General features: G+C 48.8%; 1 protein-coding gene across 4 annotated transcripts in view; it reads right to left on the bottom strand.

Moving 5' to 3' along the window:
- Positions 1 to 26,821, bottom strand: part of TENM4 (teneurin transmembrane protein 4) — a 2,938,802-nt gene that overhangs the window by 198,176 nt on the left and 2,713,805 nt on the right. For all 4 annotated transcript variants that reach the window (XM_047690277.1, XM_047690278.1, XM_047690280.1 and 1 more), the window contains 2 exons: positions 20,940 to 21,038; positions 19,507 to 19,742 (listed from right to left, as the gene is read on the bottom strand). In XM_047690277.1, the coding sequence (XP_047546233.1) occupies positions 19,507 to 19,742; positions 20,940 to 21,038 (335 nt within the window). The remainder of the gene's footprint in view (positions 1 to 19,506; positions 19,743 to 20,939; positions 21,039 to 26,821) is intronic.

Genomic DNA, 26,821 nt, shown 5'->3' with positions numbered 1-26,821 from the left:
ACCACCAGTCACCTCTTCCTGCCCAGCAAGACATAAGTGATGGCCGAGAAAGTGCAAGCTCCATCCTGACATTTTTAAGAAAAAATGCCCAATAGGTGTTCAGACACGGAAGCCGCCCCCCACCCCCAGCACCCAGCCAGCAGGAGGTGATTAACAAAGTCATTAGGCAGGAGTCACGGAAATGAGCACAGCAGCTAGTATACATCTGAGACTAGTTTCAAAGTCAGGAGCCTGCGTTCCCAACTGAAGTTTCCTCTTTTCCACTGTTTTACTTTAAATATAAGATAAAATATGGGCAACATAGAGCTGCCAGCAAAACACCAAACCAAATTAAAAAAAACAAAACAAAACTAAAAAACCACCACGACCACAACAAAAAAAAAGCCACCTCAAAAATGGCTGAAATTAATGTCTGGGGGGACCATTGGTGATAATAACTATTTCTCGGCCCCCAGCTACCTGAATCTAAAGTTGCACAGGCAGTGAAGGCATGCCGTCTCCATGATTTTAAGTGAACAGCCATGGATCCAAAAAATGCTAAGTATGAATGGCTTTCTCCAGTCTGTTCCAGGGATGAACCAGACCACTGACAAACAGAAGCTGTAATGGTCATTTTCCCTGTTTCCTGAGGAACTGACAGTAACCACTCACTACCAATGCATTTCCCAGGATTATCTAAACTACACTTTGTGGTTTGTATTTATAATTGTTTGTGCAAAACTCTCAAGTATGCTGAAAGTGACCTAAATAAGAAAGCTGATACTGGTTTCCCTTTAAACTACTTTGTAATTCCACGAAAAGGTGAAAAGATGCTAAAGAGTTCAGAAGAAGGCTGTGGAAAGGTAGCGGGTTCACAGGATCACCCACACTGAAATGTTAATGATTTCTGAAAGCCAACAGATAGGGTGGGGGAAGTTTCTTATTCCCTCAGCTCTGGTCAATCTGATCCCAGGGTTGACATTTTCCAGTCGCCTTTTCCTGCCCAGCAAGACATAAGCGATGGCTGAGAAAGTGCAAGCTCCATCCTGACATTTTTAAGACAAATGCTCAATAGATGTTCAGACACGGAAGCTGCCTCCTGCCCCCCGCCCCAACACCCAGCCAGCAGGAGGCAATTAACAAAGTCATTATGCAGGAGTTGCCAATGTAAGTACAGCAGAGTTTCCCTGTCACGGTGCACGCTTCCCTTCCTTCCAAAAATCTAATGCACGAACCCACTTGCATCAGTAAATTAGCAGCTCCCGGTAGTGACTAGAGAGGGTTATAACCACAAGGAACTGTTGATTCAACTGGCGTTTCTGGTTTTAAAAGGCAGTAGGAACTGATCCAGCGATGTGGCTCCCCACTTTTCTGTTTTAGATTAGTGTTCAGTACTTTTTGGTCTTTTTTTTTTTTTTAAATTAATAATGTCATTTCTGTAAAATCTAAGTCATGGGTGTTCTTTGACGATGGTCCTCTAAGGGGGAAACAAACAAAAAAACCAGAAAGAACTGCAGCAATAAGGGGGCAGAGTTTCATTCTCCAGGTCCCAGACCTCGTTTTGCTACAGAGCCAAAACATGCACAAGTTCCAAACCCAGAGGTTCAATACACGGGGCTGCACAGTGCTAGGCAAGAGCTGAAAATTTGGAAGCAAGCTAGATGTGTGAAAATAGAACAACTTAGCTGAATTATACTATAGGTACCAGTTGGAATGCAATGCAATCATTATACAAAAATGACAATGACCACCAGCAGTGAGGGCAAATGCTGGTGACAGAACATGAAGAAAAAAGAGGCAGGACTTTTTGCTGACTGCATCTCTGCAAAACCAGATATGCATATAAGCAATCTGGAGAGACAGACATTAAAATGACATCAGACTTTGAATTATAATGGTAGGATTATGGACAAATTTTCTTCCCTCACTTCCAAACTCACTATAATGCTGTCTTATCTTAAAGGGAAATTCTACAATGCAGTCTCAGGAGGAACAGGTAGAAAGGAAGGGTGACAGAACCCGGGGAGGAGATGCCCCTTTTGAGACATGCCAGGTGTCAGACGCTTAAGTAAGGGGAATTACATATGTTATTTCATCCAATCCTGATATAAACCCTGAGAAAATTACTATTATTCTCATCTTCTGATGACAAAACTGGAGGCTCAGAGAGGCTGCAAGACTTGGCCAAGACACTTTTCAGATGGGCAGTGATAAAATATGCGAACCCAGATCTGACTGATTCTAAAGTCCAGGCTCTCCTCTTGATACAACAGCACTGCTAGTGAGTTACAATGCCTGAAGCTAAGTTACAGTTAAAGATAATTCAAGGCAAAGCCCCTGCTGACAGCATAGCCAGGTTTGCTTGTCTGAGACAGCTTGTAAAAAGGGGTTCTTCTCAGGGACAAAGCCTGGGGCCCCTGTCCTTCCACATCCTGACTACTGGAGGCATGGCTGATGCCCACAGTCAAAGCTGCATACATGCTGGTTCAACTTTGGGTCTCCCCAGAGCACTCACAGCTGGGTCGTTTACTGGTTTCATGACTTTGCGCAAATTATTTCACCTCTCTGGGTCTCTGTTTCCTCCTCAGCTAAACGAAGCTAGTAGGATCTGTCTCAAAGGATTAAATGAAATAATGCATGTATTTTGCCAGGCACACAGTAGGAGCTCAGTAAATGGCATCTGTCATCACCTTTGTCATTTTGCTAGACTGATTTTCCGAACTGCTGTATCTGCGGGAAGATCTGTTGAAGCCAGCTGTTGTACCACCTTTTTCTTCTTTCTGTATATTCCTTCTAATGCCCTTTCCATGCCAACTGCGAATTTCTTTACACCGAGGGCCCTTTGCTATCATGCTTCCATTAGCTGACAGACTTTGGCCACAGGAACCAGAGATATTTGTCCAATGGATAAAACAGTTTTTAAAAGCAGAGTCGCTATAAAGAAACCTGACAGGATCCCACTGGTGACTACGTGGGACTAATTTTAAATCAAGTAAATATATTGCTTTTCTTCCTGTCTCTGGATCCCCCTGACTGTAACAATCAGGGTTACTGTCTCTCACCCCCAAATTAAGTGTTTTCCGGAGAATGGACTCCGGTGCAGGTAAACATTTTTCTGCACCATGCAGTGCTGTGGGGAAGGGCCTGCTGGCAGCTGCTCAGTATTTCTGTAAACCAAAGGGGGGTAAGAGGTTCAAACACAGCTGGCCTCAGAAGAGGGAGACAGGCAGTCCCACCGTCAACGCAGAGGAGAAACAGTGACATAACTGGAGGGCCCTAGAAACCGTTAACATGGCAAGTCATGGGGGAACCAGAGCTGGAATCTTATTTGTACCGAATAAACTGGTATGATAGCAGTAAGAGAGTAAGAAAGCTGTCTTTCCTGCGCACCTTTCAGCCCACAGGCTCTACTAAGACCTCTTCTATACATAACTGATTTAGGGGCACGTCACCTCCACTGACCCTTGGACTACCTCTGCCCGGTTACCCAGCCTCTCCCTACCCTACTCCCAGGTGCAGTGGGAAGGAACACCAGCTTTGCCGCCGGACGGCCCTGTGCTCTTTCTCTGGTTCTTGTCTTCTCAGTGATGGGACTTGGCTGATGGTGAATTAACTCTTCTGGGCCTCCGTTTCCTCATCTTTCAGATGGTGACAATAATACTGAGCTCCAGGAGTTGTGAAGATAGTGTATGAGATTATGGTGCTTGGTATTTTCTCAAATAGACGAACCTCTTTGTCCCTATCATTTTCATCGTCATCATCATCATCGTCGCTGTAACTATATAGTGAGGTTTGCCCTGCAAAAGGGACATAAGGATATTTCTCGAGGGAGCTGAGAAGTTGAGTTTTTGCTCCAGTGTTGGGGGGTGTTGCAAAGACGGAAGTTACAGTCACAGGGAGCTGCGCCCCACTCACTGCACAGAAAAGACCCAGACTTGCCTTGAGCATCTGGGCAGAGCCTGGGACTGCGCTGAGCCCAACCCTCCAGCTTTTGGGTTCAGAGCTCTTTCCACTAAATGCAGAAAAGTCATGCTCAAAGCCTGCTCTTCCATCAGGTGCTGCACTCCCAGATTAACAGGGTTGTTTCCTCAAGCCTGAAGTAAAGGGAGTGAGCCCATGGGACATGTTACGTCAGGCCACCATGAGGCCTTCCCTTCAGGGCAAGGATTATTCCTTTCATTTCTGCCCCTCAGCACCAGGCCCATGGGAGTGAAGACAAGAGGGAGAAAAGGAAGCGGGCAGACACAACTAGGATTATCATTAAAACACTATGGTGAGTGTTGTGAAGTGTGTAAACCTGGCGATTCGCAGACCTGTACCCCTGGGGATAAAAATATATGTTTATAAAGCTGTAAAAAAAAAAAAAAAAGAAAGAAAGAAAGGAAGGATGAATACCCAAGTTTTGTAGCAACATGGATGGACGGGACTGGAAGAGATTATGCTGAGTGAAATAAGTCAAGCAGAGAGAGTCAATTATCATATGGTTTCACTTATTTGTGGAGCATAACAAATAGCATGGAAGACAAGGGGAGATGGAGAGGAGAAGGGAGTTGAGGGAAATTGGAAGGGGAGGTGAACCATGAGAGACTATGGACTCTGAAAAACGATCTGAGAATTTTGAAGGGGTGGGGGGTGGGAGGTTGGGGGCACCAGGTGGTGGGTATTGTAGAGGGCACAGATTGCATGGAGCACTGGGTGTGGTGCAAAAATAATGAATACTGTTATGCTGAAAAAATAAAAAAAAAAATAAAAAACAAACAAACAAACAAACAAAAAAAACCACTAACAGCTCCGAAGTATTAAAATCGTACCATGTGCATGATATAATGCTGGAAGATTGACATTTGTGGTATCATTTAATCTCACAAACTTTTAAAGAAAGTTATTACTACTAACTCCATTTTATAGATTAGGCACCTCAAAGCACAGTAACAAAGTAGACACCAGTCTCATCTTGTATCTCAGAATTATCATGATCATACCAGTCATCATGGCAGCACTAAGAACCCAAACCAAATCCTGAGTTCTTCTCAGACTACTGTCAGGAGAGCACGGGCCAGGTTTCCCGTTAGCCCTGATCAGAATAAACATGGAGTTTTTTATTAAATCCCTGCCAACAGAGGGAAAGGCCAAGGAGGTGCTGGAACCCAGGAAAACGCCCACCAGCTGCCCTTTGTTTTCCAGGCCTCACGGATGATCCAGGGATGGAAGACACCTTGGGTACTGCCAGCCTCTTCAAACTGCTCTGCTGGGGTGAGCAGCTGGCCCTGTCCTAGCAGAACAGCGCCAGACTTGGGGAAGTGCCTGCCATTCCCAAGAGGGGGTAAAGGCTGGCGGAAAGTTCCCCTCGGATTCCTGTCTCGGTGGCACTTGTACCTGAGGACATATCAACACTATTCACAAGGCCATCTAAAGCCCCTCTGTATGAAGGTGACTCCATTTAGCAAAGGACTCACTTCTCATGCAGAAGCCATCCCATGCCTTCCTTCTCATAGCCAACTGTCCCAGGAGGAAAACATGGGTTTGGCTGATGCTAGAAGCAATGGGAGGTAGAAAGTCCTGTCTCCAGGCTCCATTTCCATTGCTAGTAGGACTTAGTGTGACAGGGCTCTGCAGAGCAACCCTCCCACTCTCCTATTCCTGATCTCCTCTGGCATACCAACTGCGTGAACTGATTTTTTTTCCCCTATGATCAAAGTCAATTAGGAGGAGGTCCCTCTAAATGGAGTTTTAATTTGTGTATATACTGTTAGGATAGGTCATTTCCCCCTGGAACATTCACTTCAGTAAGAGAAATGAGGGTGGACAGCTTAACGTGGAGCCTGCCACCCGGATTTGTAACTTGGGATAGTATTTCTTTATAATGAGGAGCATTTTGCAAGAGCATTTTATCTAAAATCTCACAAAATAGAGTGTGTGTTATCCCTGTTTGACTCCCCAGAGTGTCGCAGTCTCCTGCCCCACAGCTAGGCATTTTCTGGCTCTTGGGCCACTGAATGTGGTGGCCACACCACATTCTCCTGCTTCTCTGCCCCTGCATGCACACAGCAAGGCGCTCAATACGCATCAGTTCCCTCCTTCCTTCTCTGGCAGACACGGACCTCTGGTTTGGCTCGGCCCTTCCATCAGGAAGGTTAAGGCATCACAGTGTTCTGGGCGCCGGGGTGATGGTGGTGGCCAAGTGAACAAGAGCCACGTCGTTCTCTGAAGGCGATTCTGTGCCAAGCACCACACCAAGTGCTCCATAAACACACTATCGTTCAATCTGTGCAAAAATCCCCAAGGAAGTTAGAGTTATTACCCTCGTCTCCAAGACGAAAAGAGGTTCCATAACCTCAGATCACACAGTGAATAAGAGGCGGAGAATAACCTCCGATAGGAGTCCAATCCAGAGTGCCCGGACTCTGTCCCCAACCACTTTGCACGCGTGCTGCTTTTCCAATGAGCTGTACAACTGCAGAAATGATAAAAATTGGGGGAAAAGGGCAAATCTCTTTAGATGGACCAGTCTTACTGCTTCAGTTTTGCTGGCACTATTTTCCTGAGGACGGAAACTTGAGGTAGTATCTCCTCGAAACAGACACAATTTTCCAATATTGCGTTTTATTATGTGTTTGTTGAGCACGGTATCTGACATTCCTCACTTCTCTCTGCTCAGGAGACTGGATCTGTGTGAGTTCTCCTATCCCTGGATACATACCGGGAACACACCAGCCTCCAGGCTTTTGCTGGTGCAATGACTCTGCGTGGAAATGGCCACTGCCCTCTCTATTAAAAAAAAAAAAACTTTCTCCCATCCTTCAAGGCCCACTTTAAATGTCACCTTCTTCTGTGTGGACTTTCACCATTATCCTGAGCCAAAGATGACCTCTGCTCTCTCTTTCCCAGCCTGGAGCCCTTAACATGATTGCAGGACCTCTCCCCTGCACACTGCCCTGATAGTGTGTGTCCACATGCTACCTGTCCCTGGCCAGCTCTGCTGTCCACCTGTGCCTCCCAGCTCTGTGCACCAGCTGGTAAGTCACTTAACCACTCTGGTCTGCAGTGTTTTCATCTGCAGAAATGGAAATAATACAAAGCCATTTTCTGGGCTCTTGTAAGAATTTGATGAAAGTTCTTAACAGTTTAGAAAGGGTACCAGAAGCACAAGGCATTCTAATCACAATCCTTAAAAGTTAATGAAAGAAAGAACACTGAACATTTAAAACATGGACTAATGCAAAGATGTGTCTGTGAAACACCCGGCACAGCCCCAGACCTACACAGTCAGGGGCATGAGCAGTGCTATGCAATGGACTTCATGTGCTACACAAAGTTAGAAGTCGGCAAGTTGCAAAACAGAGTTTCTAATTTCTGAAAACTGTCAAAAAATGCTCCTTCTCCTAAAGTTCTCATAGAATCTCTGCCACCATCCACCCCATCTCCCCTCAAATACCAGTTCCACGTGCATGTTCAGGTGGAGTAATGGGCATTCCCACATACCCAGAGATGCACACAGGAGCCCCACAACTAGGTCTTGCCATAGAGTTCCACAGGGGCCCAGCTGCTAACACTTAGGACAATGGGAAGAAATGGAGGCCACATTTATTAATGACACTGGCCTTTTTTTCTCCTTCTCCACTGGAGACTGTGAACAAAATCTAACTCTAAGCTGGAAAGGACGAGAAATCTAGCTGCCTGCCATCCATCAGCAGGAAGGGCTTCCTGCACAATGAAATGTAACATCAGTGGTAACTGACTCATGCCAGACGAAGCCTGGAGCACAGCGGGATCATATAACACAAAAGGCTGGGGCTCTGGGAGCGATGCATACTGAGGTACCCTGATTTCACCTGGGCCCCTGGTCTCTCTGGTCCTGAAGCATGTTGGTCCAAGTCACAGAGCCACTCAGTGCCACGGGTACATGGCCATCCTGGCACAGTGCATGGCATAGGACATTACTTCTTCTTCCGTAAGAAAGCAGGTTCGCTTCTCTGTTCAGTAAGGTGCTCTCCGCCTCCTCTTAGCAGTTCTGATCAGGTGCACCATCCCAGCCCCACCCCAGCTGCAGGAATCCAAGAGTACAGTGGGAAGATGGCAGGCTCTGGGGGCAAACCCTGGCTCCTTCTCTCACCAGTGACATAGCTTTGGACAAATGACTTAAACCCACTTGGGCATCCATTTCTTGTCTATAAAATGGAAATAAAAACAGGATGGTACCTCGTGCATGGTTGGCACTTGACAAATACGTGTTGGGTAAGTAAGGCTGTTGAGAAGATCCAGTGGGAAAATGCATGTACCACTCAGAACATGCCTGGCACACAGGACAAGTACATGGGGTTAGGCTGCGGGAGGAGAGCTGGGAGCATGGGCAGAAGATAGCCATCGCCAGCATGGCAGAGGCCCCGTTTTTTCTCTGAGCCACAGGTGTGCAGCACAGTGGTAGAAGAGGACAGGGGGCGGGTTCTGAGAGGCAGCATGGTCTACAGAAGGAATGTAGGACTTGGAACCGGAAAAATCTGGCTTCTAGGCCCAGTTCTCTCACCCATCTTTGCAGCTAGACAAGCTTTTTACTGGCAGCCAGCCTCATTTTCCACATCCAGGCTTGCTGGACAAGGAAATGCAGTTAGGAATTCCATGCAGCATGCAGATTGTTGGACCATGCTGGATCTGTGGGCTGGACAGCCTCATGGGAAGGTTACCATGTAGTGGCCTCGTGCAGTCTCTAAGTGGGAAGATAGCTGGTGTCCTATCATCACTGTGGTTTCTGGGCTTCCACACTTAGGAGCCGTGGGTGAAGCAGAGACCGAGGCCAACAGGTGGGTCAAATGCTCCAATGGACATCTTAATACAGAGTCTTCACACACGGGGGCCCCAAATAGCCCACACTTCCATCTCCCATCCTCTACCTTTGGGGAGGCTGTTCCAGCTTCTAGAAAGCCATTCGTAGCTTCCCTTTCAATATCTTACTTGATTTACAAGATTCAATGCCTTGGGGAAATTTTATCTGATCTTCTTGCTTAGAATGAATTGCTCTTTCCTTCGGGCTCCCACAGGGACCAGGCTCAAACTCCAGTAACATGCTTTTATCATCTGTCTAGGACTGCCATCAGCTCCTTACACATCTGGCTCTCCATGAAACTCAGGATGACTCCAGGCAGTGATGCCAGCTTATCTGGCTTTATCTGTCCCTCACAGCCCGGGACAGAACCCGGCAGACAGGCTCCATGAACACTCTCCACCATCTCAAACCTGAGCTCAGGGAAGCGCTTTCTTCTTCATCTCAGATTACCTGAAATCCCTGCCACCACAGATGGCCCTTGGTGGCTGAACGTGAGAGGGTTTAAAACCTCTGGGTGCTCTGGCTGCCCAGGAGGGTGAGAATGGCATTAACTGAACACCTACTATGGGCCACCCACGGTCTGGACCCTCTGCAGAGGGCTTCTCACTTAATGCTCAAAGCACTGCTTAGATATTAATGGATTTTTTTTTCCTTTTACCAAGGAGAAAAATCGAGATTCAGAGGGATAAAAAACTTGTGTGGGCCATGGCTGGCACGCAGGCCTCACTCTGTCCAGAGTCTGTGCTCTTGCTACTGATGGTATTGCTGTCTTTAAAGGATGAAGCTGTTTAGCTGTGCTTTTGTTGTTTTACTGATAGGAGGAAGAAAAAATACTGTGCTGCTTACAACCATCTCTCCTCGCCTCCTGCCCTCCTCCCTCTTCCCTGCAATGAAGAGCTGCTTCTTGGCTTCCCCACTGGGATCCTGGGCCTGCAGCTCTAAGCACAGCCCCAACGGTACCCTCCTCCTCCTCTCCACAAGCCCTATATTTATGGCAGTACAAGAACAGCCACCGGGGAGACCCTGCATGCTTTCTCTGCACACCTAAGTACAATCACATTATGCTATTTCACAGCAATTCGTCTAGAATAAAGACAAGGATGTGGGGGGGACAAACCCTTTCCAAGGATGCTACAAATCTGTAACTCTTGTACGATGGACTCCTTGCCCATGATCCCGGGTTGAAGGTACAGATGGAGGACCCTGGATGCAGGGCAGGGGCTACTTCTGCCCGCCAGGCCAGGGCTGAGAGCCCTGGGAGAGTGAGAGTTGTGCCATCTCTGCAGGAGCTGCTGTTGTTATGAAACAGGATTATGCTAGTCAACTCAGTTCTTTTCTGAGACAACATTTCCCAACTCGGGACTGCCTGGCCCCTAAAATCCAACACATTTTTGCTGGGGTGAGGCGAAGAAGATTTCACTAAACAGGAAGAACCTGGTACCTGACTGGTAAACAGCATCCCTCCAGCAGCCAGCCTCCTGTCGACATCCCCAGGGAGGAAGCCAGGAACAGATGAGGGCCAGGGCCAGGCGTGCGCCCCACACGGACTCTGGTGCTCCCTGCTCAGCTGCCGGTAGCCATTTTCCACCTCACAAGCTCTCCCTGCCTCTAGGCCTTCCCTCACTGTTCCCTGCATATATATACGCCCCTAGGCTTATCTTTTTCTTTCCCTCCACTCCAAGCCTTGTAACAGTGGTTAGGCTCTGACCCGGACACCTTCCCCCTGCTTTCTCTCCTTCAACAGACTTTTGCTGAACACATGCTACATCACATTGACCCTGTACAACAAACGGCAGCTGTAGCAGTGAGCAAAACAGAAATAGTTTCTGCCCTCATGAAGCTTATGATCTAACAGTGGGGCAGGCACAAGCCGATCCACAACACAATGGTCAGCTGCGCTTATGGGGAGCACCATGAGTGCTCTCAGCACATAACTGGGGTCCTGGCTTGGGGTGGGGGTTCAAGAACTTTGCTGAGGAAGGAACATGTGAGCTCAGCTCTTTAAAAGGAAGTGACAGAAAGAAAGCGGGTGGAAATCCCTCCAGAAATAAAGACTCTTGTAGCGTCTCTGCATCTCAGAACCACCTGTAACCTCCCTTACCTCATCCCCAAACCAGCTTACCCAAGGTCAGGCACAAAGCCCTGCACGGAAACTACCCTTCTGAGCCCCTAGGAGCCCCTAGGAGTGAGGAACAAGAACTTTAACCTGTGCATCCCTTGTGACCCGGAAATCCTGCTTTTGGAACAAAATAATTGAAAGAACAACAAACAGAGAAGGAGGCACAAAGACATGCAAGGAAGCACTATTTAAAATTGCAAACAGTTGGAAACAGTAGGAATACGATGATATAGTAACGGCACAAATATGACGGAGCTCTTCGACTTGACAAGAATGAGGACTGCGTCAATACTTAGAAACGTGTGCAGAAAAAAGTGGTCCACAAAAATGGCAGAAGGACATCAACCTGAGAGTTCCTTCTGGCTCACGGAGGCCTTTCACTGCTATCCTTCAAGAAGATCAAGTACCACACAGGAAGCCCTAGAAAGTGTCCACAGTTTGCCCCACTCTCTTAAATTCTGTATTCCATCTTACAGTTTTCTCAACCTTTCAATATCTTAGAGTTTGATTCTGAATCCAGTAAGTAAATCACCTCTTTACTACGTCTCGGAAAAACAGTATCTAAAACTACCCAACGGGGAACAGGTGTTTGCCAGAGGCTGCAAAAGGGACATAAGGGAACCCTTTGGGGTGTGGGAAATGGTTTGTGTTTGACTATAGTGGGGGTCACGCAAGTCTACACATCTGTCAGAATTCATCGAATGGTACACCTCAAAAGTGTTAATTTTCTGGGTGTAAATTTTATCTCAGTAAATCTGATTTTGAACATAAGCAGGCAGGGCCTGGTGGCTGTGTGAGGTTTGGGCTCTTGAGCTCCTAGGAGTAGGGCTGGAGCCCAGAATATTGCTCGCGAGCGGAAATAGGAAATGTGGGGAGACTGATGTCATCTACTTGCCTTCAGACCTGCTCTCCTTCTCCACCCTGCTCCGTGCCTGGGAGGCTGAGCTACACGGTCTGGATCAATGGGCTTCGCTGAGCCCTAGGTGCTGTCTGGTTTTACCAGTGGGAGGAGATCGGCGGGGTAGTGGGGGAGGTGGGAAGAGAGCAAGGTCTGCAAAGTTGGAAAATTTTTTCATGCCTAGTGGAAACATGTCAAATGCCTTTATCACTTCGGCTAGTCTTTTGTTTGCTTGTTTATTCTTATTTTACAGACGAGGAAAGTCATCTTGAGGAGGCCGAGTCCTTGCCCACGTGGTACAGCAAAGTCATGGTAGAAGGTCAATCCGGACAAGGTCCACTAGGCTGTAGAGTCTGGGCACCTACCCTTGTTCCTCCCACAGCAGACACAAACAGACACAAGCAGCCCCCACTCCATGCGGGCAGCAGTCTTGTTAGAAAAGCCTTCTCCCACAGAGCCCAAATTGGCCCTCCCATGCTCTTCACCCTGAGGGCGTGCTTCTGGCCCCAGCAGCACCACGAAGCATGTCAGCCCCTTCCTCTGCACAGCAGCACTTTAGGCCATGGCAGCCAGCCATGCCGGGCTCCTCAAGTCCTCCTTTTGGGGCACTGGAGGATATCTGTCTGGGCTCTGTTATAAAGAGAACAATCTATATATATCTTGCTATTAGCAATTCCCACTGAGCAGCATGACGGAATCAATCTTGGAGAGAAAAGCTTTAATACAGGATCCTGTATCTTTATCACTTTTTCCTCCCCCTAAAAGATCAAGTTCAATCATCTCCATTCCCCATTCTTTGGGCTATAAAGCTAAATCTATGGCTTCTACCCAAAGGGCCTGATGGGAAGTCGAAGAGAAAGGAGAGAAAATGAACCCTATTTCTCACTAACAACACCCAGGCACCCAGTGCAACAGGCGTGTGCTTCTGAAGCAGACGGCACCTGGGAGGCCAACGCACGTGCTGAACCAGAGGCGGGGGATGGGGGGCTAAGGGGGTACGGTCACCCTAGCTTCTAGTTCTAATCTTTTCTCTGCTCATTTCATGTCCCTTTCACCCACACCTGAACCCTTGGACATGCAACGCCCATTTCTGTTATCATGCTTTCACCTATGTCGTTCTTCTGCCCAGAAGACCCTTGGCCGATTTTACCACCTTGCCAGAGGGTGGAGACCTGGGAGGGAGCCCGCACTCAATGGTCTGGCCCGCCTCCATCAACACCGGCCAGCTAAGCTCCAGAACAGGGTGACCCAGGCTCTTCCAGACCAAGAACCGTGAGACTACAGGAAGTGGCAGTCTCTGATAGCTGCCTTATGTAAGGCAATTCAACTGAGTGACGTTCTCACTAAAACTCTCACCACTTCAACCAGAGGTCCTGATTTTTTTCTTTCTCCCAATCCAAAGCCAGCTGCTGGTGGAGGTGAAAATGCGACCTACTTTAAAAAAAAAAAAAAAATCCCTCATCGCTATTGAGCAAGTTGTAGCAGTAGCTACGCAGAGGCTAGGCAGCCAGGTCTGGTTCGGTTTCCTCCAGGCAGCATCTGTAGCCTGGCAGGGGCCTGATGGGATCACACTCCCACCACATCCTGGACTGAGGTGACTGTGGTCCAAGGAAGGCCAGCAAATCCTCCCAAGGCCACCAGCACGGGACGCCTCCTATGTCGCGTGCCTTGTGTGTTTTTGGAGTCAGCTCATTTACCCTGCACCACAACCTCATGAAGGAAGCCCTATGACTCCCCCATCATGGGGATGAGGAGGCCAGGGCTCCACACAGCTGGCAGAGGCGGAGCTTCCGGCTGCGTCCAGTCCTCTCTTTCCATCGGAACAGCCTGCTGCCCCAGAGGAATCACGGGGAATGGTTCCCCTTTCCTGCAGGGGACAGGACCTAAGAAGGAGATACCATCCCAGGGTTATCTCTGGTCTCCCTTTCAGTGGAAAGCGAGGCCTGCTCTTTGTATCCTTAGTAAGCCTTTTTCGTCTCCTATTCCAAAGGCCTCTCTGGCAAGACTGGTGCTTGGAGGGTCCTCGAGACGTGAATCCTCAGCTCTTTGGTGGTGCTAGGGGTCTGCTTTTCATGTGGGGACCCAGAACGCCAGGGAGCCTGTCAGTTTTAGCTGCATAGAGGCAACTGTCAGGGAAGCAAGAATCAACTTTTGTCCTAGTTAAAAACATGATGTGAGGCCCTTTTTGGTAATGATTCTTCCTGCGGCTGCTTCCCTGGAACAGCAAGACATCCCTACAAATGTTTTCTGACAGGTCCCCCTGGTTGTTCTGTCAGCTGCCCTTGTGGCGAACACAGGCCGGCAAGCCTGGAGGCACCGCACCGAGACAAGGCTGGTCCAAGTTCTCAGCCAAGTCATACAAATTCTCTTCTGGATGTGATGCTAACTGTACTAATAATACTATCAATTATAATAATAATCATATATAATTTTTACTGAGTGCTAATAGTACTAGGCAGTAGCCTAGCTATTTCATGCAAATTATCTTTTTTTTTTTTTTTTGAGGATTTATATATTTATTCATTTGAGAGGGAGAGTGAGGGAAGGGGCAAAGGGAGAGGGAGAGAAACTCAAGCAGACTCCACGCTCAGCATGGAGCCCGACATGGGGCTTGATCTCATGACCCTGAGATCAGACCTGGGCCAAAACCAAGAGCCACCCAGGCACCCTTATGCAAAATATCTCACTGGAATTTTGCAACAACCCTGTGAAGTAGCTGCTATTATTGCCCTTATTTTTCAGATGGTTAAACTGAGGCTCATAGAGGTTAAATAGACGAGCCTGAAGTAAGTAGCAGGGCTGAGGTTTGAAAGCAGGCAGCCCGACTTCAGAACCCATGCTCTCAACCACACTGGTATAAATTCCTCCTGTGTAAAATGGGGTAATCATTCCAGCCAGGCCCACTATAGGAACCTGAATGGAAACTGAGCTTAGAGAAGTTAAGCAACTTGCCCGAATTTATACTGTTTTCAGCAAGTGATGAAGCTAGGCATGAGCAGGACCTTTGGATTCTACACCATCTGTTCAAACCCTGAAGCTACATCATAGTGGCTGAGAGCGTGGCCTTTAAAATCCTAGGTCCTTTGCTGGTTTTGTGACCCTGGCTAGTTGTTAACTTCTATGAGCTTTAGTTTCCCCTTCTAGAAAATACAGAAAATAAAATCTACTCACAGAATTATTGTGCATGTTCAGAGAGATGACATAATGGGCTTGGACCAATACCAAGCACTCAGCAAAAACTCAAAATACCAACTACTGCAATGGCAAAGTCGGCACATACAGTTTAAGATCGTGAACTTGAAAGAAAAAAATTGAGTGCCAAGGGCTGGGGAGACCACAGTCCTGCCATTTACCAGGTGAGGGAGGTGGTTTACTCTAGCTCACTGGGTCTCAGTGTCCTCCTCTGTAAACTGGGGAGAAGAATTCAAAGATCCTTGGGAGGTTTCAATGAGAAAACACAGGCAAAGTGCTGGAATAGGAGGTACGTGTAGGCAGTGCACAATCCAAGCTGAGGAGCTCTCATTATCAATGACTAAAGTGGCCCCTGTTATCTTTATGACACTACACTATACTGCCTTTTGTGGTGAAAATATTTTAAAAACAATTAGCTGCTATAAAATAAAGCATCATTGCTGGGGCCGTACAGTTTCATGGTTCAAACTTCTAACTAATCTTCCCTCCGTATCATGCTATTTTGTTCTATAAGCAGACTTATTGTCTTCAGAAAAGAGATGGCAGAGTATTCAAATACTCAAAGACCTTCATGGGAAGAATGGGCCAGTAAAGCAAGGCACTCGTGGTCAACAGATACCTCTCTGAACAGGTGTCCTTTGGAGACAAAAATATACATCTTATCTCTGATGGGACGCCCCAGGATTCTTAAGGGTCATTCCAAGATTACCTCCCGCCAAACTAGAGTAGCCAAGCAACACCCCTGGGAGGGAGGAAGGCCCAGAGGCCTTGCCCCAGGCCCTGCAGCCCTTGTGGGTGGCAAGTGCTAGCTGTGATTTCTCTCTCTTTCTATGAAAGTAACTGCAGATGTCTCTGCAAATGAACAGGAGCTCTCGAACTAAAACCAAATGTCAAATGGATCTGTCAGGGTTCCCTTCACATATGGCAGCCCTGAGCAGAGAGCAGAGAAAGAACAATTCTTTTTCTCCCTGTTTTCGCCTCCCTTGGTGCTGCTGAAGTGATATAATTCTTATCTGCAGCATGATAGGATGTAGAAAATAATTACAAATGAAAAGGTTATTCATAATTTTTAAATGAGTTAATTAGTAAACCCAGTCAGACTCACTCATTACAGTAATTAATAATTGATTATACTTGAAATTAAACACAATTTTTCATCAAAAATCTAATTAAATATCTGTGCTTGTGCCTGTTGATTAGATCAGTTGGTCTGCTGGAAAAGTCTTTGTTAAGGATATTTGTGCTCAGCTGAGACAATTAATTTGATTTTTAATAATTGATAGTTCCTTCCAAGTTAGTCATCACAGCCTGTGATATGGCCACGCAACAAGACACCCGTCCCCTGCCCCCAGCAACTGGAGGAGACCAAGCCCCAGGCTGCCACCCCAGCCCTGAGGACAGGTGAGGCTGGGCCTCGCACCTGTGATGGGTTCACCCGCATTGGCCTACTCTGGCCTCACACACATTCTGCTAACATAATGGCTTGTGCCTATTTTCCAGATTAGGAACTCAAGGCTCAGAAAGAGCAGCGAGTTGCCCAAGGGCAAACAGCGGCTAGGTGGCACAGCTGGGAATGGAATCCAGGGCAGTCGGAGGCTGGGTATAAGTTCTGAGTCTTCAGGGAACCAAGGGAACACCCCAGTCTTGCCCGTCTACCTGGTCCTTGGATATGCAATCTATCCAGACTTTATGTTTCTGCAGAGAGAGGGTTTTATCAGAAGGATGTGTTCATTCTGAGCAAGGACAACTATCAGTGGACTGACCACTTGTAACAGGAGACACAGATTTTCCTAAATCGACCTCCACCCGTCCTCTCCACCTACATGTACTACAACTGTCCCAGCTGAGGCCCTTGGCTTCTCCTGACCTGTTTATTGCAATAGTGCTTATCCTTCTTTCCCCTACACTTCCTTTTCTAAAATAAAAGTTTGACAATATCCTGCCACTGCTTAAAACCCTCCAATGGCTCCCCACTAGGAAGGTTTGTAACTTGGCCTCCAAGGTGATCTTCCCGATCTGACCAAACCCTCTGTCATTAGCTCCGGTGCCCTTCAAATGCTTCCAACACAGAAAATGGCCTTACCACCACACTGTCCTCGCTCAAGTCCAAAACCTCCCTTGAGATCTGCTCTCTGCAAGTTTACTGCTGGTTGACTCTGACTGCCTCCATCATCACCCTTCCCAGCGAGCCTCCCCTAATGCTCTTGGTGTTGGGTATTCCCACAGCCCCCGAGTGGCCTCAGTTCACTGATGACAAACCTATCTCCTCTGGTAAGCTATGGACAACTCAAGGGCAGGGCCTGTATCTTTAGCCCTGACATTTAGCATAGAGCCTAGCCCTAAGCAGGTACCCCATATGGTTTGCTGAATGAAAAACAAACTTCAAAAAATCATGGATTAAAACACTGTCAGTGTTGGAAGGAAAATTAAAGGACATCTAATGAAAAATCCCAGTCAGCCCCTGAAACTTATCCTTGCTGTGTGGTCATTGAGCTCTGTTTGTACCCTTCCTACAACAGGGAGCTCACCTCCTCCCAACAGATCCTATCTAAATTTAGACTGCCGAAGACTGACCCCCATATTCTTATTATGTGGGAGAAGCAGCAGCTCATGGGGTGTAAAACAGAAGAGAGTTTATGGACTCATACAAAGATGTATTCTTTCTTCCTGAACCAGGCTATGCGGCAGAAACTGAAGACTTTGGTGCAAGCTGATGTCTTTAGGTAGCCAACGACTTGACTCTTGATGAACAATGACACTGCCTGTTCCGAAGTCTACTCATTTAGGAAACATATCAGTCAAAGACAAGAGTTGTGCTAGCGGTTAGCCAGGACCCAGCACTGGTGCCGGGAAGAAACTTTCATGCTGATTGATGGTGCTGGGACGTTCACAGCCGTCACCTGTAACCCGGTTACCTCTCACTGTGCCTGGGTGGCCTCTGGTCTCCCCCAGTCTGGCTATTCCTTTTACCCACTGACCCATAGTAGGGATGGCAAATGGCTGGTACGTCATTGATAATTCTCCATGCTGGTGCCGACGACAGACATTACTAATCAAACACAGAGACCCTTTCCCCCTGAGCCTAAATATAGCCTCAGTGTTCTTCTTAACACAGCTTTCTTGGCAGCAACAGCTAACCAATCACATAGAAGAGAAGAAACGTATGCCAACGTGGCCCTGAAGCCATGAAATTCTCCCCATCAATCTTCACAAGGGGAAAAGAGACCTGGCATATCAAAGAAAGCTTATTATGGCTCGAGACACATAAGGAGACCTCCCTGTTTGAGGGACTATCATCTTCCTGATTACTTATTTCTATAAAATTCAAGAATCTAGAACGCTCCTTCCACGCTCAAATCCCTCCTCCTAAACAAGGAGGGGAGGCATGTTTCCTTCATCATTCCCAGTGACAGCATGTCCTACCTCACCACAATGCCCTTTTTCATCCACAGTGCCTCTGCCTATCACAGAGTCCCTTTCCACGGTGGACGGCACTCTGTTTCCCCTACCCCATGCGAGTTACTTCTGTTTCTGGTTACTGGGTTTTTCACTGGAAAAGTCCCCCTTGCTTCCGGAATTACCTCAGAATTCCTCAGCATGAGATCAAGGCGTCCTCAAGCTGACATGACCTGCCTTAAACTTAAGAATGATAGAATCTTTAGTCTGGAAAGGACGGAGGTTTAAGCCAACCCCTTCAGATGCCTTTACTAACAGGCTGATGTACACAGAGGCAGCTGACTCCACACATGCCTGAAGATCTCTTTAGAGGACCGTCTTCCCTGGGAGCAGGCCAAAGACAGTGGCTGGAATGAGGCAGGAGACCAGGCTGTGTGGGAAATTCATCAAAAGAGCACCCAGTGGATGGCCTCCTGGAGCAGCAAAGCAGGGGCCAGCGAAGTTTCCTCCATCTTGAAGGTGGCCTGGGGGCAGGCAGGCAGGCCCAGTCAGAGCTGCTGGGGTTCTCAGCACCCCGCAGCCAGCGCTCACTGCTCACTGGGACCTGCTGCTCCTCAGCTGGGATTTCCCTGGGCTCCTAACCAGGGTTCTACTCTGCGCCCTGGTGTCCACAGTCCCCCCAGACCACCTCGCCAGACCCTCTCCTTCAGACATGCCTTCCTGATTGAGGTCGGCAGAGTCCAATCCAACCCCAAGGGACCCTGTGTCCTCCCTGCTCCTCACCACAGTTTCGTGGCACCAGTAGGAGAGGCCTGCCAGCCCCTCCAACATGTCATTTGTGGTGACTCCCATCCCCGACACTCACAGTCCAAAGGCCAGTCAGTGAGTGCCAGGCCTCACGCAAGGCATCCAACATGTGATAGAGCAGCTTCCAAGAGCCCTTCCTGGCTTACGTGCAGAGAGGAGAAGAGGGTCCCAGGGAGCTGGCCGGGACAGGTTGGGGGCGGAGGCCAGTGCCACAGGGCTGCAGGGCTTACCACATGGGGCTGTCAGGCCAGACCAAGGGGAACAAAGGGAAGCTGGGGTGAGGGAGGCGCTTACCCACGAAGTAGGCCAGCAGGATGACCAGCGTGGCTGAGATGACGATGGCACTCAGGGCCGCACACTTCCAGTTACAGTACTTGGAGGGCTTCTTGAGGTTGAAGGCCGGCCGGGCGAAGGTGCTGCGGGGCAGGGGCCGGGGCGGCGGGGAGTACACCGTACTGGATGTCAGAGGGTACCCTGGCGACGTGGTGCAGAAGAGTGGCGAGGTGCCTCCCGGCTTGAAGAGAAAATGCCTGGGAATGGAGAGAAGCCAGGGGCCATCAGGGTCTGCAGACTCGCAGGGACCCAGAGTCACCTGGAGGACAGAGGCAGTGGTAGAAGCATGCGGAGGAGCCTGGACAGAGTCGCCACGGAGAAGACGGGAGGGACGGAGAGGAGTAGAATCACGCACCGACCACACAACAGGGCACGCGAACACACGCTTCCACAGAACACGGATGGGACAGCCCTACCCATGGGAATCCACCCCCCTCCCCAACCGAGCTGAGGCAAGACGTGTTCCCAACCCCACAGAAGGCTGGGTGTAGAGACCCCTTTCTTGGGAAGGGATGGGGCTGAGATGCTGTTTCTTGGGTCTTATATGAACTGTTCTCTAAAATTATTGGTAGACTTGGAAAGCATCGAAAATCATGTTCTGTGCCCTGGAGATAATGGAACTTAAATTTTTCTTCTTTCTCCCATACCTACTTTGCCAGTGTACCTCGGTGGAGGCATGAAATACCATTATTTCTGAAGGGTGTTTAGGGACTGGGAACCCAGAAACCACCGTTAGGTTCATGTCACGGTTGAGTCCCCTCTTGGCTTGGTACAACCAAGGGCAGCAAAGGCTTTCAGAAGCCAGATGCTGCCTTCCAAACCCCTGGGAAAAGCTGTGCGGGAGGAGAGAAGGGCAAGTGCATCCTACAGCCTAGCTCCAGTCTTTAGGGCAGCGTGGCATGGTCCAAGCACATGGTTGTGGCCAAACTAAGTGTCAGGAAATCCTCCAGAGCTTGCCTTTAACCATGGCCATGGGAGAATTTGTACACAGCCTGGGAAATGGGGTGCACAGGCTGCACTGCTTCCCCCTGAAATCTTAGAGCAATCTTGCACCTTGCTGGGGATGCAAGATGTCTCAGGCCACAGAACAGCTACTCAGGGCTACATAAAAATGTGCTACACAAAAATCGCTACGAGATGGCTTTCAGAATGGCAGAGGCAGCCAATGAGATGCTGGGAGCTGCATATTAACAATGCTGCTGTTAATATGCTGAAGACAGGGAATTCCAAGGATAAACTCTTCCAAGTTGAACATGGACTTGGGTTTGGGCATGCACCATGGCATCATCACCTCCCGCAGGAGATCCCAGGGAAAGGTCTCAGGGTCTGCATGCAGGTGCCAGAGCCAGAGGGAGAGCATGCAGAGAGAGGAGGACCATGGGGATGTCACCTACCCGTCACTGTAAGCCCCATCATGGCGGGAGGCGCTGAGAATGTCCATCTCAATGAGGTTGTCCTGCAATGTCCCTAGGAATGGCTGCTTGCCTAGGTTTCTACGCACACATGGAGACATGAATGAAGCAATGAGTCATGCATCGATGAAGGGGGAGAGTAGAGAAACACACAAAGTAGCTGTCTGGTGCAACTGTGCGTGAGATCAGCGGACACGGCTGCCAGGCGATGGGTCTGTGTGCAAGCCACATGTGCAAGGGGTCTGCCTGGAGCAGGGCATCCAGAGGGAGCATTCTATATACAAACCTGAACGTCTGACGGTTGTGGCCATCCAGTCACAGCTGTCCCTGATCAAGACTGGTTATGTCTCAGGCACTGAGCTAGGCACGGTACAGCCATTCATTTCAAATCTTCAAAATAGGCTATGCAAGGAAGGCGTGTTCTCATTTTACAGACGAGGAAACTGAGATGTGGAGAGGTGACAGGATTTGCCAAGGTCACCAACTAACGAGGCTGAATGCAGGAATCCACACTCAGGTTTATCTGTTTCCAAAGCCCTTACTTTCTCTGCTTGAGATAGTCTACATCTGTTTAAACAACAACTGAGATGCTTTGCGAATCCAAAGGGGAAAAAATGACAAGAATTCAGGGCCATTTTCTTCTCAAGCAGTGGTTCTCAGTTTCAAGTAGGCATCAGAATCATCTAAAGAGCTATGCCTTGCAGAGAACCACCTCCAGAGATTCAGAGTCAGGAGGTGGTTGGGGGGGCTGGGAATCTGCATTTCTCACAAGCCCCCCAGCTTGATGCTGGTGATATTTAGAGGGTCAAGGTCCTTCCGCAGAGCAGAGACCTCAGTGACAATTGACTGGTGAGGACGGCACCCCTCAGAAGACAGAGGAGGGGGATTCGGTCTCCCCAAGTACGCCAAGGGCAGTGCAGCATTTTGCGACATTGCTGTTTCTAACACAGAAGGAGGAGACGCACACCTGCCCTTTCTGCTCTCAGCCATGTCTGCCAAGTGGCATCACTCACACTTGGGTGCACTGGATCCCATTTTCTGATAGTTTCAAGCGCTGCTTCTCCCTCAACTGAAGACCGTCTAGGGCATCGTGTTAAACAAGCTGGTGGGGGCTTCAGCCTGCTGTGTCCACCTCAAAGAAGGGCTCACCGCAGAGAGCTAACTTTTGAGTCCGGCCCTGCAAGGGACCTTCCTGCCGACACTGACCAGCTCTTGAGGGCCAGAGAACCCAAATTCAGGTCCCGTTCCTACCTCTTTCTTGCTTTCTGACTTTGTGTTAGAACCACAACCTCTTCCACTTTTATACTTCTTCGTCTATAAAATGGGGATGATGATACTAAGTTCACAAAGTGAATGTAGGACCCAAGGAGTAATGTTGGAAGAATTTATAAGGGCTAAACAAAAATTACTAATGCTGACTGATGTACATTAGGACTAATTTATGTAATGTGAGTACTAATACTAATACTAATAAATATTATGGAAGTACTAATGTTAATCTACCCTCTGTCCAAACTCTTATTCACTGTTCTAGAACACCATATTATCTAATGTCAGTGTTACTCCCCACAACAACATTGCAAAGTCAGCCCTATCATCTTTGCTTCATAGGCTGGCAAAGCATGGCTCAGAGAAGTAACTTTTCCAGGGTCTTATCATAGAGTAAGCAAGTGGCAGAGCTAGAGCAGAGCCTTGGTCTGTCTGACCCCCGAAGCCAGGCCCCTGGGCCTTATAACCCTGTGTCCCTGCCCAGGTGTTGGGTTTGCACCCCATCCCCCCGGCCATACTTACAGACAGAAATGAGGAGGGGCTGTAAGTACTTTCCCAATGTGTCATTTCATGAGCATCCTTGGGGACAGTGAGAGCACAAGGCAACACTGTTTAGCAGCTGGAACCACTGAGTCCTGCTGCGGTGGTGGGGACCTCCCCCACAGAGAGTTCTGAGCTGCCTGGTGCCCAAGCTGGTCATGTTCATGGCCCTGGGGCCTCCCATGGTGTCTGAGGGGAACTGCAGCGGTGTGGAAGCCCTTCAGAGTGGTCTCATTTCTGCCCCCAGACGTCGGGCAGGTGAGTCTGTCTCAGGATTCATAAACAGGGATGATCACTTCTTATGGAAGCTACGACATAATTTAGATTGTGCTACTTCTCTGCTCACAACCTTCCAATGGTTCCATAAGAACAAAACCATGGTCGTACAAGATCTGGTCCCCTGCTAGCTCTCCAACCTCACGTTCTGTGCTGTGTATACACTGGCCTCCGTGCTGTTACTCCAAACAGCTAAAGCCTTTGTTGTCATTTGCCTGAACTGGCTTCCCCCAAACATGTGCACGGGCCATTCCTTCTCTTCTTATGGCTAACTTGCTCTTCCTAAATTACACCTGGCCCCTTGCACTGCTTTAGTTTTCCACACAGGACTACACACACACACACACACACACACACATTTTTTCTCTGTTGCAATTTCAGTCCCCCAAGGGTAGAACTCTTATCTGACTTGTTCTCTGCCGATGTGCGCAGAGTCTAGAAGAGTGCCTGGTACACAGGAGTAGGCACTCAATAAATATATGCTGATGGGGCGCCTGGGTGGCTCAGCGGGTTAGAGCCTCTGCCTTCGGCTCAGGTCATGATCTCGGGGTCCTGGGATCGAGCCCCGCGTCGGGCTCTCTGCTCGGCGGGGAGCCTGCTTCTCCCTCTCACTCTGCCTGCCTCTCTGCCTACTTGTGATCTCGCTCTGTCAAATCAATAAAATCTTTTAAAAATAAATAAATAAATAAATAAATATATATATATATATATATATATATTTGCTGAGTACTGTCAATGATGGGTATACAAAGGGAAGCATACTGCAGGCACACAGTGTTTAATTGAGGCGAGCACAAGTGTTTTATTATTATAGCCCCCATTTCCTGTCGTTCACGAGGGAATTTCCAGTCTCTGCACAGTCCATGTGGCCCAGCCTGAGCAGGTCCTTACCACTCCTGCCCACAGGGCCCAGAGGCAATGGGAGCTCAGCCCCGGGCCCCGAAGCTGGCTGCATGGCACGCTCCCAAGTACTCCTGGAAGCCTGGCCTGCATGGCTAGGCTAGGACTGGGCTCTCAGACAGTCCCACGTGAGCCTTAAAACTCATCAGAAAGAAAGAAACATATTCAGAGCAAAAAGACACGAAGGGTCAAAATCGAAACGTTGATAGTGGGATTTTCCAGTGTCTGGATCAAGGGTGTTTTTTTATTTTACTTCTATGATATAAAGAGAGCGGGCAGGCCATTCTCTCCTAAAAGGACACACCTATTAGGACAAGGCAAGAGGTGGTGCAGTGCAACAGAGTTTCTGGAGCGACGGACTACGTGCAATCCTGAAACAGTTTCCACGTGCACGCTAACTCGGGCATCTGGGGGGACACTAGTACTTGCTGAAAATACTGCCAGTTCGGAATGCCACCACTGCCTTCAAACACCCCATTCTGTACTTTTGAAACTCAGTTCTGAGTCAGTTAGCAATCATATCAGCAATGTGATTGCTGAGGAAACGGAGGCCCAGAGAGACAGGTGTCCTGCACCCACATACACAGCAAGTTAGCGGCAGAGCTGGGAAAAAACCCCAGGTGTCTGGACTCCCAGTTCAGGGCTACCCGCCTAAATCTCCTGTTCACTGCCTGCTCCCAACGGTGAGGTTACAGTTCTTCTGAAAAACAAAAGCTGCAAGGATTCCCTCATAAGGACTCATGCTGCAGAAGCCTCCTTAGGTCACAGTCGCACACGGTCTCCAGCTTAACTGCAGTTGGGAACTCGGGAATGGACGCCGGAGTCACGTGACCCTCGCACTGGTGGGTGCTGTTATCTCATTTTAATAGATATGGAAACTGAGGCCCAGATAGGCTGAGTGACTGTCCAAGATCATACAGCAACCAAAAGGTAGAGGTGGGACTCAAAAGCACATCTCTCCCAACTCACTGCCCACCCCTCCCCCAGCTGCCTCTCAGGAGAGAGGGGCGAAGTCCTAGGAGAGGGGGCACAGCTGAGCACAATACTGTTCCTGTGGCTCTTCTTAGATTGGGAAGGGGACTGGCTGCCCTCCAAGCCTCAGGGGAGGCCTGGGGCAAGGTCCCGAGCTGCCCGACACAGGGGCTTCCAGTTCCAGCCCAGGGCAGGCAGAGCTCACTGGCCTTCCAAGGACAGGACAAGTAGCTTCTGGGAAGGAAGCGGCAGGACTGTTGCAGAGGGCAGTTCTTCAGACTGCCCTGTTCACCAGCTCATCTTCTCACCACCAGTCTGCTGTTCCAGGCCGTGCTTCCCCCACAAAGCCTGGGGACAGCTCCCCAGTAGAGTAGGACAGGCAGGCACCTTTCAGCGGCTGAAAGCCCCCACGTGTGCAGGGTGTCAGAGATTTGGCCAAGACCAAAAAAGACCTAGTTCTAGAGTTAGCATTTGAAAAAAATGAACAAAGAAACAAACAAAAAAACGAACCAGGCCTTCCAGGTCATAGTGATCCTTCTAAAAGGTCAATCCTATAATGTTACTCTCCTATTCTAAAGATGTGAACTCCTGGCCCCTCCTTCTGTCCCCCTTGGACCCCATGCCCACAGGGAGAAGGAAAACCTCATCTTCCTATAACTCCAGGCCCTCCACTGCTGACCCTCATTTACAAGCATCTCCATGAGGCCCCCTGCCTTCCCACGTCCCCCACCTCTGAGTCATCTCTCCAAGGCACTAAGCTTTCTTGGCTCCATGTCTTGCACAGCTGCCCCTCATCCCAGAACTCCTTCCTCCCCTGCAAGTTTCTACCAATGCCTGTCTCAATAATCAGGAAGGTAATGCTGGGGAGTGGCTAGGTCCATGGGCTCTGGAGACAGCTGGACTGGGTACGACACTCACTTTCTGTGGTTCCCGAGGCAATTTCTTCCGTTTCCTGTCTTCAGATTCATCTCTAAAGTGGGGATGATGTGAATGTTCCTACCAGTGCAAAACAGTTACCACAGCAGTCCTGTTATCCTTTGAAGGGCCTGCTTGTAAAGTTGGCCCTTGGCTGGGATCTGGGAACAGAGGTTTTCAGGAAGGTTCTCACCATTAACTGATGAGCGGCTGACTCAGGGTCTAACTGTGTGTATAATCAATATGGTTTATGCTGAACACCTGCTTTCCTTCTGTGAGTTTGGAATTTGGGCCTTTGCCAAGCAGGAGGTGCCTATGTGACCAGCCCCCAATAAAAAATCCTGGGTGCTCAGTCTTTGATGAGCTTCCCTCTAAGGAGCCCCAGTAAGGGCTCTATGGTGTGCTCACTATGATTGTTCCTTGATGCTCCCATGCACAGGGAGCCACAGAGTACCCTGCCCCCACCCTGCAAGTCACAGCATTACCCAGAGTGCCACCTTCACTCATTCATTCAATCACTTTGTAAGGAAGGGTCTGCCTTCCTTACAAAACCATGAGCCTCTCATACGACAGTGGCTGTGTTTTCTGCATGCCTGTGACTGAATCACCAGATGATGGGGACAGCTGTCCATCCCAGTTTCCTGCAATGCTCAGGAGTTGGCCTGGTCCACTAGAAGGTACTGTGTGCTATTCTGGAAACTACACCAAGCTTGGGTGGAGACTACCAGGATGGCCTCCCATCCCTGATGGGTGGGCAGGGCTATTCCCCAAATTGAGCATCACCACAAAACTGGCCTCAGGCTCCCAAACCAGGCTTGGGCTCTGATGAGCTGGAGCAGGGGTCTGGAAGCCTTGTGCCCTGGCTTCCCCTTCATCTGACAGGAGGCTGACAGGTTATTAATCAGACAATCCCTATGAAATCAATTAAGCATTTGATGCTGCAGAGTGTGAATAAGTAGACCAGGGTTTAGTGGACCCTGAACACACAGATC

Source organism: Lutra lutra, chromosome 10, assembly GCF_902655055.1.
Source record: "Lutra lutra chromosome 10, mLutLut1.2, whole genome shotgun sequence".
In the NCBI taxonomy this organism is placed as follows: Eukaryota; Metazoa; Chordata; class Mammalia; order Carnivora; family Mustelidae; genus Lutra; species Lutra lutra.
The sequence above is the reverse complement of the archived record's forward strand: the minus strand, read 5'-3'. Positions and strand labels throughout refer to the sequence as shown.